Below are 16,546 nucleotides of genomic sequence, written 5' to 3'. Positions count from 1 at the left end.
GCAAGTCGCCAACTCGGAAGTCTGGCGGATCTTCTCCTTCTTGACAGAAAAATAGTATTGGAAGAGGGGAAGCTCGGGAGTTACCCGGAGGTGGCCTTCGCAGAGAGCGACATGGTTGCTAATGGCGAGCACGCTGTTCGGAGATATGTTGTGGGGTTGGAGTCCATACGTCTTCAGAATCTCCAGAAAGAAGTCCGAAGGCGGAAATGAAAATCCGCGCTCCACCAGTGCCTTCGTCAGCACCATCTCGTCGTCCCTCGGAGCCGGAGCTGGTTCATCTGGAACTGACCTCCAGCTTCCGGGTTGCAGGAAGCCCTCCGCCTCGAGGTTCTTCAGTTCCATCTCGGTGGTGGTACAGGGCCACCATTTTCCTTTAGCTTCAGAGTCTCGCTTGCGAGCTTTCGACTTTTTTGTGACCTCTTCCGGGTGAGCAGAGGTCCCCTCAGCCTCCTTGCCGGAATCCTTTGAAGGATCCAGCCTGACTGGAACGAAGGGAGGAGGGGCGGAGGAGATTGGGGTTGCCATGATTGGTTCCGAGATCGGAGGCGGAGTCGTTGAAGACATCTGAAGAAAAAGGGTTTGGCGGAAACTTTCTTTAGTCGGATCCCACATCATCTTCCCCAGGTTCACCCCTACCAACTACGGCGCGAAAGTGAAGCTCGAAGACTTACCGTAATGGCGTATGCGGTGGTCGGAGCTGCCGGCGACGAGTTTTCCGCGCGGTGGCTTGCCGGAGTTAAGAACACGAAGAACACTGCGGTGGTGGGCTCGCTCCGGTGATGCTCCGGCGACTATTCCGGCGGGTTCCGGCACGGCGGAGAGGAGGCTCGCGGCGGCGCTCGACAGAGAGGTGAGAAGGGGGGTGAATGAGGGTAAGGGGCCTCGACGGCGGATATTTATAGGCTGAAGGGATAAGATTCGTGCTCCGCATCCTGTGGTCGGAACGCAAGCGTCGCGCCGTTGGATGCGTGACACGTGTCCCAAACCCTAACGGTAAAAATGGCTAGAGATAAGTTACCGCACAAATCGCGCGAAAATGGCGCCAGAATTGGCGGAACCGTTTGAGTCTTTTAAGATTCCAGGTAATTGCGTGAAGATAAGTTGGCTCTTATTCGCGAGCAGGGAGTAACCCGGAAATGTTCTTTGGAACGTCGATGGATGAAGTCCCGCAGGATGGGAGCATTTTCCGGCTATAAGTTGGAAAAATAAGAAAATGCGAAGTTGGAGCTCTTCAAGTTTCTCCGCGTTACCAACGTTTGCCGGATATCATGATGGACCAGCAAGGCGGAAACTGCAGGTGAAACTCGGAGAACTCTGGGGGCTACTGTTGTGGGTATACTTCATGGGTGTACCATCGACAGTGCCTAGATCCGGCAAGCCCGGGTGGCCCACGGACGGTGATGAGGCATGTGGCCCATCGGGCGGCCCGATTGCTCGTTGATCATGAAGGAAGAAGTCCGGCCCAGGATCAGTAAGCCGGATCCGTACCGACATTAGGAGTAACCCGGATCCACGGAGGCCCATGAGGAACCCGGATCCAGTACGACGTGTATGGAAGGCGGATCCGTGACGTGCACGGAAAGATATTGTACCGTAGCTAGGCTATCTGTAATCCGGCTAGGACTCTCCATGTAAACCCTAGATCCGTGCGCCTTTATAAGCCGGATCCCGGGAGCCCTAGAGGCACAACCACAACTCATTGTAACAACGCGAAAGCGCCCGGATAATTCCGGACAAGCGCAAGTAGGCCCTGTCATCGTGCAGGTGTTCCGAAGCTGGGTAACTCGCGTACCACCGTCCCGTGTGCACTCCGCCCTATGGCCCCTACTTCTTCTCCCCCTCGTGAGGATCCCTCCTCCGAGGTACCGTCGATTAGGCAACGACACCGTTGCAGCAGGGCCTCTAGGGAAACTACTGGTAATTAAGGTACTCCTTTTAATAGAGTATCGGAGCAAAGCATTAACACTCCGTGAACACAAGTGATCCTCACATCATAGCCATCCCCTCCGGTTATCCCAATTTAAAGTCATTTTGGGGCCTCGGGTTCCAGACAACAATATGTGTATACAACTTGCAGATATAATCAAAAACAATAATTATCCTCATGAATCAATAACATGTTCAGGTCTGAGATCATGGCACTCGGGCCCAAAGTGACAAGCATTAAGCATAGCAAGTTGCAACAATGTCAAAAATACTAACAACGAATACTAGGCACTATGCCCATAACAATCTTATATCTATTACATGACCAATCTCATCCAATCCCTACCATCCCCTACATCCTACATCGGAAATTACTCACACATGGATGGGGGAATCATGGATGGTTGATGGAGAGGCATCGGTGAGGGCGATGGCGATGATCTCCTCCAAATCCCCGTCCTGGCAGGGTGCCAGAACGGAGTTTCTGATCCCCGGATTATGGTTTCTGGTGGCGGCGGAGCAGCGGAACTCTTTCTGGAAAAACGCCGAACTCCCCTCGGTTTTCAGGTCAGGAGGCTTATATAGTGCGAAGGAGAGGTCGAAGGGGTGGCTGAGGCGGCCAGACCACCCCTTGGCGCGGCCAAGGCCTGGCCCGCGCCAAGGGTGGGTGTGGGCCCCTTGTGGCCCCCCTCCGTCTTCTGGCTCCGGAAGTCTTCAGGTGAAATATTGGTTTTTCTATATTTTTCGGGAATTTTCCTGAAAGTTAGATTTCTGTACAAAAACGAGATACCAGAGCAATTCTGCTGAAAACAGCGTTAGTCCGCGTTAGTTGTATTCAAAACACACAAGATAGAGGGCAAACAACAGCAAAAATGTTCGGGAAAGTAGATACGTTTTGGACGTATCAGCCCACGTGAGCGTGCGTTGCGGGTACTTTATGGACCCGAGTACAGCCGGGTCCCACATACTAGTCGCGTGCGCTACCCTCCTCTACGCTGCTATTACACGCGTACCAGTCGCGTGCTTATTTTTGGCACGCGACTACTAATACCGGTCGCGTGCGTGCGTTTAGACAGGTGTGATGCCAATGAGCGTTCCCCTATAGCGGTTTCCCTACTAGTGGTCGCCCCATCGCCATGAGCAGGAACTCCACCTCGCGTGGACGCTAGGCCCAAGACGTCGCCGCCACCGCCGCACGGTCGGTATTGCCGCCCTAGCCTCCGCGCACAGATGACACTGGCGCCGTCTCCAGCAACACCAGCGATCCCTCGCCGCGGTCCAATCCCCCGGGGCCCGCCACCACCGCGGCCCAGGCCGGCGGCAGCAGTGGCAGGGGAGGCCACCGGTCTTTGCTTTTTAGCGGCTAGGGTTTCGCCCCGGTGTCGCCTAGGGTACACGGGAGCGGACACTCCGCATGTCAACCTTGCAAACATTAAATGAAGATATTGGTGATCAACTGTAGATATGAGGTTTCCCCTCCAAAACATACCGAAAGCTATCTTTGGAAGATAACAAGTCATATTTTACTTTTCAAGCTTCTAATGTGCTTATCAATGCTTTGATTAATGAGATCTAAATGAATCTCATTAAAAGTGGTTGCATTGTAATTCAATGATTTATATATTTTAATAAATGTTATTTATATCATAATAAAATGGAAATTATGATTTGAATGGAATGTATAAACTAATTTTTAGCACTAATTGCGATTAACTTTAGAGCCGCTGAAAGGTGTACCTAACACGACAACTGATTGTTTCACACCTTCTCTGAACACAACACTAAATTTTGTACCCTTTTTGATCTACCGGGACGCATTGTCTAGATGCGCTAACTAGATCACGTAGCGGATCATATGTGCCGGGCCAAAAAAAAGCGTCATAGGTAGACTATCCTGACACATTATCCCTACCGGCTTTTAATAGATACCATCACGTAGCCACAACCTTTAGAGTCGTGGCTCGAAGTTTAAAATCGATAGGTAAGAGCATCCCCACTCGTTTGGGCTCCCCACGCCCAAATCCGGCGAAATTTAGCGCCGGATGGATGTAGTTTTTGGCCTGGGGAGGCCCATTTTTCCAGCCGCGAGCCCATGGACGCGCACCCACCGCATGCATAGCGACGGCGCGAGTCACCGGGAAGGGCAATCGTCGGAGTTCCCTCGACGCATTGAACCGTCGCGAGGTGGACTCGGAGAGCCGAAACGACTCGTCGGGAACGGTCGAAGTGGCCTCGATGCGAGAACCGCCGTAATGGAGCACGAACTCCGCGGAAGAGCAACCGCCGCTCTCTTTCGTCGAGAGACCTACATATACGGTTTTCGACGGGCGACGCCATTCATCGTTCTCTCGTCACCATCCTCCGTCAACCATCTCCGTCAACCATGAGCGATATCTCTTGGCCATCGGACACCGACGGCGAGGGGAAGCCGCCTGGATGGCGCCATTGGTGGGATCCAGCTGCATCGTCCAGCGGCCGACGATTCCCCCCGCCGGCCGGCGAGGACGAGTGGGACGACGAGGAGGAGGACGAAGAGGCCGTGCGGCGAGGCCGAGGAAGAGGCCGAGGAAGAGGAGGAGGAGCGAGGAGCAGGAGCGAGGAGGAGGAGCAGGGAGGAGGAGGACGAAGAGGCCGATGAGGACGACGACGAGGAGGACTCAACTTCCTCCGACGAGGAGGTGACGAGCCGGAAGCGTCGCCGCGACGACCGATGAGGCGGGGCCTTCTAAGAAGAAGAAGTAGTAGTTTAGTTTTAAAGTTTTTATATGTAATTTTTATGTTTATTCGAATTATATTCGAAATATATATATAATCTATCTATGTTGCACCACTTGAGAGTTCAAAGCTTTCGTTCGACGAGGGTATTGCCGTAGATCGGGAAGACGAGGGTTTTGCCGTAGATCGGGAAGACGAGGGTTTTGCCGTAGATCGGAGGCCATTGTCGCCGACAAGTTGGGGCCACGCGCGCTTTCGTTTCGTCCGGAGTCCCCGAGCGCTCCCCGGGGGCGGGGATGGCGTGGGATCGCCGGATGGATTTAGGCCCAAATCCGGACGAAAACGAGGAACCGGGGGCGCGACTGGGCCGAATTACGCCGTCCGGATGGAAAAAACGCTCGCCGGGGGCCTCGTCGGGGGGACGAGTGGAGATGCTCTAACGCCTGCGATGTTGTTGTGGTGGCAAGACCGATGATTCTTGTTTTGGTGATGCTTTTTGCGTACTGAGTCTCTGTTTTCGGGGAGGTATGACCTTCATTTGGTTGTGGGTGATAATTGCGGGATTCTCTTTTAAACTGAAGGCTCGAACGAGCCTGACTTTGAATTAATAAAGCCATCACGGCCAGGAGTACAACAAGAACACCCACACCAGAAAAAGAAAACGAAAAAACTGGGGTTGCCAGCTAGCGGTACAAGCACATGTGCTAAGCTAAAGCCTAAACAAAGATAAAAACAAAGGAGCCGAAGGCCTAGCTAAACACCGGCAGCTCGGCTGGAGACTTCACGCACCGAGCCGCCGCTCCGAGGAACTGCACCAAACTGAAGAAGTACACTGGGCCGCCAAGCAGGAGACCACCGACGCCAAGGGAGCTAGCTAACTGCGCAAGAGAGCAGGTGAGACTCCAGAGTTCAAAGGGGGAAACCTTCACGACAGCGCCTCCAGGAAGGGACACGGCGCTCACAAGCGTCGTCGCTATCGGCACAGAGGGGCCGTGCAAAGCTTTCGCATGGGCTTCAACACCCACCCCACCAGGGGCGAAGCTCCCCTTTGGGCAAGGTATGGCAGCTGCCCTACCTTGATTTTTTACAAAAAATCGCATATATATGTGCATCTATAGATATACAATCAGTTTTGTGCAAATTCTGTCCGTTTCCAGTGCTGCTATGTTGTTGTCGATAGGAAATGGGCTGAATGGATTATCTGTGCTGCTATGTAGCTAGCTGGGCTGCATGTGCGTGTATACCGAATGGGCCTGGCCAGGTCCTAGGACGATTGAAGGGATGGGCAGGGATTGTATACCTATACGGAATGGAGTCGTGATCGCTCGCTTCAAGAAAACCACCTGCGCCCGCCTGCCTGTGCATCTTGGACGCGATCGCGGGAGTACGGGCGCTGCGACGGGATACGGCATTCCGGCCTCGTCGTCTTTCACTGCGCCGTGCCGCCGCCCGACGTCCTGCCCTGGCGGCTTCCTCCGAACCGGATCCCTCCAAATTTCCCTGCCCGCCAGCACGTCTCTAGCCCTGTGCAGATCATCTGGCGCCGGTCTAGGTTATCTACCAGATGGACAAGAAAGAGAAGAACACTGCAGCTAAAGGGAGATGTACAATTGTAGATTTTTTTTGTTAATTGGATAAAGTTTAAATTTATGAATTGTAAGATCGGTAACATGGAAAAACTACTAATGTATTTTGTGTTTTTCAGATTTGAAGAGATATTTTTGCCCATTGCTAGTAGCAGCCAATATAAATCAAACACCCCCGAAGAAACTGCAAATGTTATGCCAAATCAAGCTGAAGAGCAAGTGGAAGAAGAGATCGGAAATAGCTCTAAATCGAGCACCCATGAAAGTGCAAATGATGTAGCACACCAAGAACAAGAGCAAGAACAAGAAGTGGAAGGAAGTCAGGGGACTTCGGAGCATGTGGTTCTAGAAGCTGGAGGTATAAATGATTTCATAGAGTATATAAAACTTGATCCTGAACTTCGCATTCAAGTTGAGGAATTTGGTCCTAATGTTAAAGAAGATGTTAGATTTGTTTATCTAAAGAATGGTCCAACACAACCATCTCAACATAATTTCCCCTTAAATAGAGATAAGAGATTCTTTCTACCAAAATGGTATAAACAATATGATTTGTTGGAATATAGTGTGGACAAGGATAAGGCTTATTAATATGTTGAGACAGTTTATTATTTTGCGTCATTTTTTACGTTTAAAATTTCGCCCGACCTCAAATTTTTTTCGTCCATCGCCACTGCACCCCACGGAAAGCCTCTGTCTTTGCAACTGACATCAGGACATCACCTAGCTATTGAAAACCACCAGTGTCCCCCTGCGCCGATCACAACTCCTACAGCCACCCTAGGCCCGAGAATGGTCGCGCAAACCTGGAGCACACCGTCTATGTGAAGCCGGTCGCATCAAGACGCAGTGCATCGACAAGAAGGGGATCCGAGGAGGATCTCGGAGAGCTCGCGAGTCAACAGGGCAGCAGACAGTGCCCAAGGGAGGCAACCAGCAGCAGGAAGTGTGTCGTGGCCACGCCTCCAAGGAGGTAAATGGCATCCGTAGACGTCGTCGTCGCCGGCAGTGGCCTAAGCCTTGCGGTGCTTTCGCGGACACACTCGAAACGGCTGGCGTCTCTGCAGGCCACACCCCGCAATACCAACCCAGATGGGCAGAACCGAGACGAACCGCCCCCACGGTTGTCAAAGTGGCTGGAGGGGGTCAAAACATCAATGGCGGCGGCGAGCCGTCACCATGCCATAGCCGCACCATCCTACTAGCCACGGGTCCCAATCTCTCCCGAGCCGGAGCAAACCCGCGAGAGAAATTGGATGTCCAGGCCCCTACCGCGAACATCCAGAAGCGGCCCAAACCTAGGCCCACCTACCCAGATCTAGGCCCGCTGCCACCATCCCATGGCCAGGGCCGAGCTTGTCGTAGAGCAGAGCGCCAACGAGGAGCTTGGCCACCTTCCGGAGACGAAGAAGACCGCCCTGCCATGCCATCAGCGGACGCGTAGGGCGCCTTCTGCCGCCCCAAGGCGCGCACACGAATCAAAGGGCCCCTGCCCTTGACCGCCGGAGCATCCCGAAGAAGCCGACCTAACGCAGCCGTCGCCCGCGAGGAGGCGACCGCGCCGCCGAGCTCCGCCGCCTCAACCTCGAGGAAACGCCTCGCCGCGGCGCCCCGGCCCGCCGCGCAAGGTGCCGTCGCTTCCTCGTAGAGGATCTCCACCGCCCGAGGGAGAGGCCCTGCGCCACCTCCACCCGAGCAAGATCCAAGGGCCCGCCGCCGCCGGCACCGCCTGGGCTTTGCCCGGTGGCTGACGCCGGCGGCGGTGGCGGGGGGAGCGGGGAGGAGGGGGCTGGGGCTAGGGTTTGGGGGAATCGCCCGCCCGTCGCCCGCGGGGAGCGACCGGATGGGCCGAGTCTGTTTCCTCTAAAAAGGTTTTTCTGCGGGATTCTCTAGAAAGGTATGACCTTCATTTGGTAAAACCATTTTCTTTGTTAAAGGCATTATCTAGAGATTGCTCAAACTTTCTACGGTGTGAAAATTTATGATGTGATTGTGGTGGTTAGATCAGGCAACGAAGTTGCTTGTGCATTGCTTTTTTTTCTATAATGGGTGCTTTATTACTTTAATAAGCAATTACACCTGACCTCTGCATAACCATGATGCACACAGTCATTCGAGAGTCTCAAATATCTCAATGTGAAAACGAAAAGGCGGATTACATATAAATCATGAGCAATTGTAGAATGCCTAGGATGAAAGTGGTGGTCCAATCCGTAGATTATGCTGTCACCCATGTAGGGAAAAAGTATCCCTTGCCGTATCCTCCAACCGTATACAGACCTCCTTAAAAAGATCGCGATTCTCCACTCTTTGCAGCGCATACCACGAACATAGAATAGCGGTAAGAGAATAATTCTTATCATTAAAAATTTTATCATTTCTGCATAGCCATAACGACCATATAACGGTAAGCGTTCCCACCCTAATAAGCGTTCTAAATCTGTGATCAATATCATGAAGCCAATTACCAAAGATATTGGCTACACTAGTCGGGGGATACAAATCAGAAGCTACTTGGATGCATAACTATATAGATCTAGTAAAGCGGCACTGAAAGAACAAACAAGTGTTTAATCGTCTCATTGAAAACTGACTACTTCCAAACCAATTGCGTTTCAGAAGATATTGTTGTTGGAGAACCTCTTTCACGGTCTAGTTGTTACCATAGGTGGTGGTTGTTTCCTGCCGCCACGAACATTTGGTCACTGTGGTAGGGTCATATCTTTTTCTATTTTTTAATAATTTAGTTGTATACATACTTAGTATTTCGACTAGCTCGTAGAACTTGGAGCACTGACCTACAATGGTACAACATTTGTTTTAAAACAATACAATGGTACAACAACAGCTATGAGCTATCCTTAAAAAGTTGTCGCAGAATATGGTGTGAAGATGTAGCAGACTGTGCTTAGGGCATCTCCAACGGGACGATGCATTTCAGACGCCTAAATTATCTGCGGGCGTCCGTTTGCGTCGTCTGGTGGATGCGAAAATGACCGCGAGGCGCGAATTGTCCGTTTATGTCGGGGGCCACCCCCAGCGGTCCGACGTATTTTGGACATCCCACTGTTTTGTTTCCCTGCTCCTTCTTTTCCTTTTGTTGAAGAACTCCCTAATTTGTATGAATGAGCAAGTTCAAACGCGAAAACAACTAGTACTGATTACTCGAATCGAACAAGTTCAAACATATTTAACATACAAACTAGAGAACAAATTTAAAAACAAAGAAACTATAAGCTAGTTCTTGGCCTTCTTGTTAGAAGGCCCTGCCTCGTCGTCCTCACGGACGCGCCTCTTGCTTGTCACCTCCTCCTCGGAAGAGGAACTGCCGGACGACGCGTCCGTGGAGGAGTTCCAGTTGGACGAAGTGGCGTCTTCGTCGTCGTCGCCGGTGAACGGACGACGACGCGTCACCTGCGCCCGCGCCTACGCCCTTGCCCGGGCCTTGGCCTCCTTCCTTGCCGCCGCCTTCTCGTCCGCCGCCTCCAGCGCCTCCAGCCGGGCGAACTTGGCGTCGGAGTCCTCCTCCTCCTCCTCCTCCTCCTCCTCGCCGTCGCTGCCAACAGTGCCTCCGTCCTCCTCCTCCTCCTCCTGGCCGTCGCTGGCAACGGCGCCTCCGTCCTCGTCGACCTCCCTCGGCGTGGAGCCAGGGTCGCTGGGCGTCGCAGGCGTTTCCCACCAATGCCTCCATCCCGGTGGCTTGCCCTCGCTCTCCGAGTCCGACGGCAAGGACGAGTAGCTCATGGCGCCTGGCTAGCCGGTGTTGGAGAAGAAGAAGAAGATTGGCAGGCGGTTCGACGTGAATTACAGCAGGCGCAGGGGTTATATTCTGCGGGGATTAATGGCGGCGCGTTTAACGCAGATGCCTACGGTTGCTCTTCCGCGGCTGTTCGGCGCTCCATTTCGGCGGTTGGCGGGTTGATCGGCGCGGTTGACATCGGCGCGCTTGCTGTGCTTTAATTCGAGGCCGATTGAGCCAGGGTCGCTGCCAGGCGGGCCCGTGGGGGAAGCGAGCGGACGCTAGGCGCGACCGCGCAGCGTCCGCGGAGATGCAAACGTGCCACATATTTACACCATGTTTGCGTCGCTGCGGACGCCCCGGACATGATGCGTCGCCCCGCTGGAGCAGATGCAGACACATTTCCGGTCCGCGCAGAACGCAAACGGACGCTGTAGTGAGTGATGTACTACTGCAGTACTACATGGCTAGGCATGTGTGTGTGTTTGCCATTTGGTTGTTCGTTGAACTTGTTTTTGCATCATGAGTCGGATCGATGGAGCTGCTTCCTAGCTGGCTGCGTGGCTGGTCAACCTCGAGATCGGCGACAGCATGCATGCAACCCTACTCCGTCAGAACCATGCTTGTCTCGGCAGCATCACGCTTCTTCTGCCTTGCTTCGGTTCTTGTGCCGGCCGGCTCAATAGATAATCATCATGTGGCTAATTATCTTTGGGTTGATGCAGCTCTAATAGGAATTACTTAGGAGTACTTGGTAGCACGATGTAAGCTGGACCCGCCCGGTTCAAAAATTATGTAAGTTGATCATTTTAGAATCTGTGCCAGTCAAACATTTCTTGAGATAGAAAAATTACAACCAAGCACAATACTAAGATTGGATATTTCATGGAATATGCTAGATTGCAAACAAATCAAAAGCTCAGACGATCTAGACTAATTGATCGAGTTGTATTATAAAATGAACGAACTTAATTTGGCTGTACCTAGTTGTAAGGTTGGCTATATTCAATTTGTAATGATCTCGGGTCTAACCACTGTGGAGCTAAGAAAATGTATCAATTATACTACAATCACCTTGCTATCGAAAAATTTGTTTGTCCGAACCACAACAATTGAACTATGACATATAGAAGCGGGCGACGATGTGTGATAGTCCAAATGATGGCAATACGTTTACCATTCCACATGGGTTGTGGAACGATAATAAAATCTGAGATGTAGCATAACGAACGTAACGAATTATTTCATTCCAAAGTAGAAACGCTAGGCGTTAGAATCCCGTTTATCAACAAAAGATTATAGCTTGTCATGTTACTAGAAACGCTAGGCATTTGGAACGCCAGAATTTCGCAAGTGACTTCAACTCCCGCAGGAACACGTTCTTTTGGCTATGGCAGATAAGCAAGGAAGAAATGGTTTGAAACGATCAGGTTTATCTGTTCATCGATCCACATAATATATATTCTTTCTGGTCTGAACCCCAAAACAGACACAAATCTTACAATTCTGCTGCACTAACGAGCAGACCCTGAGACCCAGCACCAACCGCAAATGTTCCTTACACAGTACGGTGCAAATCTCCCAAATTGATATGCTACAAAATTTGTCTGGTGCAGCTCTTCCCAGGCCTGCTCTCCATGCATCCCCAAAGACTGCATGGAGGAGGGTTCATCTCCACACAATAGGAAATTGGTCGATTCTGAGCCCGTGCTTCATTTTGCGGAGACCGTCTTCATCATGAGGACCCAACAGGAATGAGCTTCACAACAACGGCGATGGGCATCCCAACGAGGCCAAGGAGGACGCTGGCAAGCCACTGGCGGCCGGTGAGAGGCGTAGTGTTGGCAAACTCACCCAGGAACTGGACCATGATGAACTGGAAGATGGCTGTGCTGCTGAGGACACACATGAAGACGTAATTATTCAGCATGCCCTTGAGCACGTTGAGCTTCTCCATCTCCCTCGAGCTTATCTCATTGAACAGCTGAAATAGCGCATGACAAATCAGTGACAGATCAGGTTCGACACTACAAAAGAATGTGCAATCTCATTTAAGAACTTTTGACACCACAGATCTGCATGCGGCACTACACATATTGTTTCCACCAAATTCATATTAACCCTCTACCACCTGTGTTTAGTTACCGAACTATATCGGAACACTGGGCTATTGCATTATATTCTTTAAAGTTCTGGCATGTGGTTTTCCAAAGTAATCACAGATTGCAATAGAAAACATGGGGACTGCATGAAATGGTTCGCTCCATATCAGGTATCGCCAGGTCCTAGTAAACAGATCACAAGTGGAAAACAGAGGATTTGCACCAGTATACATACCTGGCAGAAGACGAATGAGTTGAAAATAATTGTATTTAGCACGATATTATCAGAATCAGAGTCTCCGAGCCCAAAAAAGTTTTTCCCTTGCGTCTGGAGATACCACATAACAAAAAATTGGTAGATAGACTGCCCAAAAATGTTCCTCCACATTACATTTGTGATAAACTTCCCTGTTCTTCCTACTGGCTCTCTCTTCATCAAGTCATCATTAGGTGGTTCGGTGGCTAATGCGAGCGCGCCAAGTGTGTCCATAATCATGTTGACCCAAAGAAGTTGAACAGCTGTCAGTGGTGCATTTCCTGTCATTGCAAGTGTAAATAATCAGATAGGGGCGTATGGTATCTGATGTTTACAGAATCAAGGTCAGGGGGTTTACCTGTAAAACAAGCAGAGGAGAAGTTGACTAGCAAAGCAACAACATTCACAGTCAGCTGAAACTGCACAAACTTTTGAATATTGACGTAAACAGAGCGTCCCCATCTAGCAACTGTTACAATTGTGGAGAAGTTGTCGTCCAGAATAATGACATCAGCACTCTCTTTCGCCACCTGAATGAGTGTGTATTAGGTTTAGTGAATAGCAGGATACAATACAGAATTAGCATTTTTAGATCCAGCAATGCTTAAGAAATTGCAGAAATGCATATAAAGACACATCATGATATATATTCTAGCTGATTAATAGCACTAACTGGTGTGCTCTCTCTGTAACGACTAAGGATTCTCACCTCAGTCCCAGCAATGCCCATTGCAAGTCCAATATCTGCTTCATGCAGAGCAGGAGCATCGTTTGTGCCATCACCAGTAACAGCAACAACTTCGTTGAATGTTGTGCGTAAATGCTTTACAAGTGTATGCTTGTCCAGTGGTGATGATCGGGCCATTACCTTTAAAACACACAATCACGAGATGAGACTTGTAGGCAGATGTTCAGCACTTTTAGAGGTTAAGAGATACTAAACACACATCAAACCTGGATTTTTGGAATCAGTTCAAGGAGTTCCTCGAGGCTTTTCTCCCTGAACTCTGGTCCTTCAATAGCCAGACCATCTTCAGTGAGTATACCACATTCACGAGCAATTGCCTTTGCTGTATTAATGTTGTCACCTGTGACCATTCTCACCATAACTCCAGCAGATCGGCAAATTGCAACAGACTCTCTCACACCTGGGCGAACAGGATCTTTAATACCTACAATAGCAATGCATGTGTACCCTTGCAATGGTAATTGTTCTTCAATGGAAAAGCCATCTTCCATTTCCCTGTAAGCAAGGCACAGTGTCCTAAGAGCTTCACTAGCAAAACTATCAATAATACCATTGAGCTTGTCGGCAGTTGCTTTATCCAGAGGAGCAACACCACCTGTCTCGTCTATGAACTTATCACACGCAGCCAATACTATTTCTGAAGCGCCTTTACAATGAGCACGGTATCCTCCTTCAGAAAGCTGAAGAAGGACACACATCCTCTTTTTTGTGGAATTAAAAGGCTCCACTTTCGCAATCTTAGTTTCAGCACGTTTTGCCTTAAAATTTCCACCTATTGACATTGCAAACTCCAATATAGCTGTCTCTGTTGGGGTACCCAGGATCTGGTATTTCCCATCTTGGTTAATAACAACCTCACCACCTGTATTATTAAATATAGACTCCAGAAGAGTTTTGACAACATTTTCTGGAAGTTGTGAACACAACTTAGACGCATTCTGAGGATTGTTAACCTCTCTGATATTTCCACAAATGCAGGTCTTGACAACAGTCATATGATTGGTTGTGAGTGTTCCTGTCTTATCGCTGCAGATGGTAGTAGCTGAGCCCATAGTTTCACAAGCAGCTAAGTTGCGAACCAGTGCCTTGTCATTCATCATTTTCTTCATTGCAAATGCAAGGCTCAGTGTGACTGCCAAGGGCAAACCCTCAGGAACAGCAACAACAACAATGGTAACTGCTATTGCAAAATGCTCCAACATCGCCAGTGCATTATCCCCTGACCAGCTTAAAAGCTTCCCATCGTGATATTTTTGGCCGATTAACCCTTGAGACAGGACGATGAAAGTTATGACGGCGAAAAATAGTCCAATCTGACCAATGATAGTTGCCACTCCATTAAGCTTGACCTGCAGTGGGGTTTCATCGTCACCTCCTTCGCTGAGAGTAGCCATTAGTTTTCCCCATTGGGTTCGCATGCCAACTGTTGTAACAAGCATCTTGCAGGACCCATCTTGGACTTTGGTACCCGACAAAAGAAAAGGGTTATCTTCGTTTACAATAACAGGTTCACTCTCGCCAGTTAGGCTGGACTCATTAATCAACAGAGAAAACCCAGAAATGAAGAGCCCATCAGCAGGAACCTGATCTCCGATTGCCAGATTGACGACGTCTCCAGGAAGAAGATCATATATCGATATTCTTTGCCTGAAACCTTTCCTTGTAACTTGCACCTGAATTTTCCTTTTCTCCTTATCCAGGTCCTTGAATTGCAGCGACTGCCGATAGTCACTCGTGGCGGTAACAAACACGACCAAGAGGATACTCGCAACAATTCCCAGACCATCATGAGCTCCTTTGGGCCACCCTTCCATCACTATGCCGACAACCAACGATACAAAGGCGCATACAGCCAGAATTATGAGAGTTGTATCCTGAAGCGCTTCCCATACAAAGACCCAGAAGCTGCGGATCTCGCTCTCTGTGAATTTGTTGATTCCATATATGTCCTGCCTGCGCCTCATGCTGTCCTCGTCTGTACTGAGCCCATCGGTCGGGGACGTCGCAAGCTTGTCCGCTATTCCCGCAACTCCGCCGTGGGTGATCAGCTTCTTGCTGTCATGGCCCTCGACGATGGACCCGAGCTCATCCGCGCAAATCTGAAACCCTGCAGCCTTGACTTCTTCAGGGACGACATACTCGCTTCGGAGTTTGAGGCCTGGGCATATGTTTTTGTCAGCGGCAGCTTAGATAGTTACTTCATAGGAAATGATAAAAGCTAGCGAAAAAGATGGATTTATGCAAACAGTTAGTTATTTTTTTTCGAGGGAGCAATCAGTTAGTTATTACCATGTATAAACTGGAGCGCAGCTTTGGACACCAAGACAGCAACCCGCAACTTCTCCTGTGACACACCCACAGTATGGATTTCAGTAACCTCTTACAATAGGCTCAGAAATAAAGCTAGTGTGCAGTATGAGGGCAGAAACATCGGCAACCAGATTTCCATATTTACTCAGTGACCGAATTGGGAAGCTGCGCGGCAGTGCAAACTATATACATAAAACAAGTAAGATGGAGCAACACCGTTGTGATAATAAATCTAAAAGGGTATGATTCCGAAACAGCCACTCCCAATCTCCCAAGCCCCACCATCCAAGAATGGCTCTGCTCAACCGAGGTTGGAATTGGTGGTGCTAAAACTAGTTTGGTGCTGAATTTGCACAAGCGCAGCGGACACCAACCCTAGCTTCTAGCTAGGCTTACTAGCAGCCGCGCGTCCTGATGGATCCCAGTGTCCAGAGCTGAATCTAGCGGCAGGATGCGGCGGCGGGCGATCTCAGCCGCCGGCATAGCACCGAACGAGCTCCGCGCACCGGAGCAGACCCAACCGAGCTCCGGATCGCAGATCCCGGCGGGAAACCCAGCAGACTGAGGGCGCGCGCGCGGAGGAGGATCAAGCAGCAGGGAGCGAGAGGTAGCGGAAAGAGGGGAGAGGGGGACGCGCGTACGTGGTTGGCGTGCTTGATGGCCTGCGCCTCGCCGCGCTTGTCGAGGTTGGCGGTGAAGCGGAAGCGGCGCTTGGGGTTCTTGACGACGCTGCAGAGCTTGCGCCAGCGCCGGAGCGCCTCGTCGGAGGAGTTCTTGCCCTTGACGTCCCCGAAGTTCTCCAGGTAGCTCTCCATCCTGCTGCTCCGGCCGGCGGATTCCTCGCTCCGGTCGAATCCCGGCCCCGGCCGCCGCGCGTGGGTTGACGCGCTTGTGAGGAGGACGATGGAGGGATGGGGAGTGTGGGTGTGGCTGGCGACCAATCAGATGGCGCGGTTGCTTCCGAAGTCGCAGTAGCCTCAAGTCCTCAACCTCCTCACTGGAGTCAGTCACTGAAGAAGCAGAGCAGCGCGCGCTCTGGTCTTGGTCTCCGGACGACTAGAGTACTGTACAATTTATTTCCCTCTTTTTGTGGATGTCACTAGTGCTTTTTCTTCGCACACTTGTCCCAATAAACATGTCATGGAGATTGAAAAAACTAGTACT

General features: G+C 50.6%; 1 protein-coding gene across 1 annotated transcript; it reads right to left on the bottom strand.

Moving 5' to 3' along the window:
* Positions 1-11,364: 11,364 nt before the first annotated feature.
* LOC124651371 (calcium-transporting ATPase 10, plasma membrane-type-like) lies at positions 11,365-16,346 on the bottom strand. Its single transcript, XM_047190468.1, has 7 exons — positions 16,024-16,346; positions 15,362-15,416; positions 13,279-15,230; positions 13,034-13,192; positions 12,683-12,854; positions 12,304-12,605; positions 11,365-11,950 (listed from the first exon to the last, which is right to left on the bottom strand). Exons 1-7 carry the CDS (start codon positions 16,195-16,197, stop codon positions 11,702-11,704), a joined length of 3,063 nt encoding a protein of 1,020 aa, XP_047046424.1. The 5' UTR covers positions 16,198-16,346; the 3' UTR covers positions 11,365-11,701.
* Positions 16,347-16,546: the final 200 nt, after the last annotated feature.

Source organism: Lolium rigidum, chromosome 5 (assembly GCF_022539505.1).
Source record: "Lolium rigidum isolate FL_2022 chromosome 5, APGP_CSIRO_Lrig_0.1, whole genome shotgun sequence".
Taxonomy (NCBI): domain Eukaryota; kingdom Viridiplantae; phylum Streptophyta; class Magnoliopsida; order Poales; family Poaceae; genus Lolium; species Lolium rigidum.
Note: the sequence above shows the minus strand (reverse complement) of the source record. Positions and strands in the feature narration are given on the sequence as shown.

What these genes read in the sequence shown, in the direction of transcription:
- LOC124651371 (XM_047190468.1), bottom strand. Translation starts at nt 16,197, where the DNA reads ATGGAGAGCTACCTGGAGAACTTCGGGGACGTCAAGGGCAAGAACTCC. An exon ending in TGCGCTCCAGTTTATACATG is followed by an intron (nt 15,231 to 15,361) that starts GTAATAACTAAC and finishes ACATATGCCCAG; the next exon opens with GCCTCAAACTCCGAAGCGAG. An exon ending in ACTCATTCGTCTTCTGCCAG is followed by an intron (nt 11,951 to 12,303) that starts GTATGTATACTG and finishes GCGCTATTTCAG; the next exon opens with CTGTTCAATGAGATAAGCTC.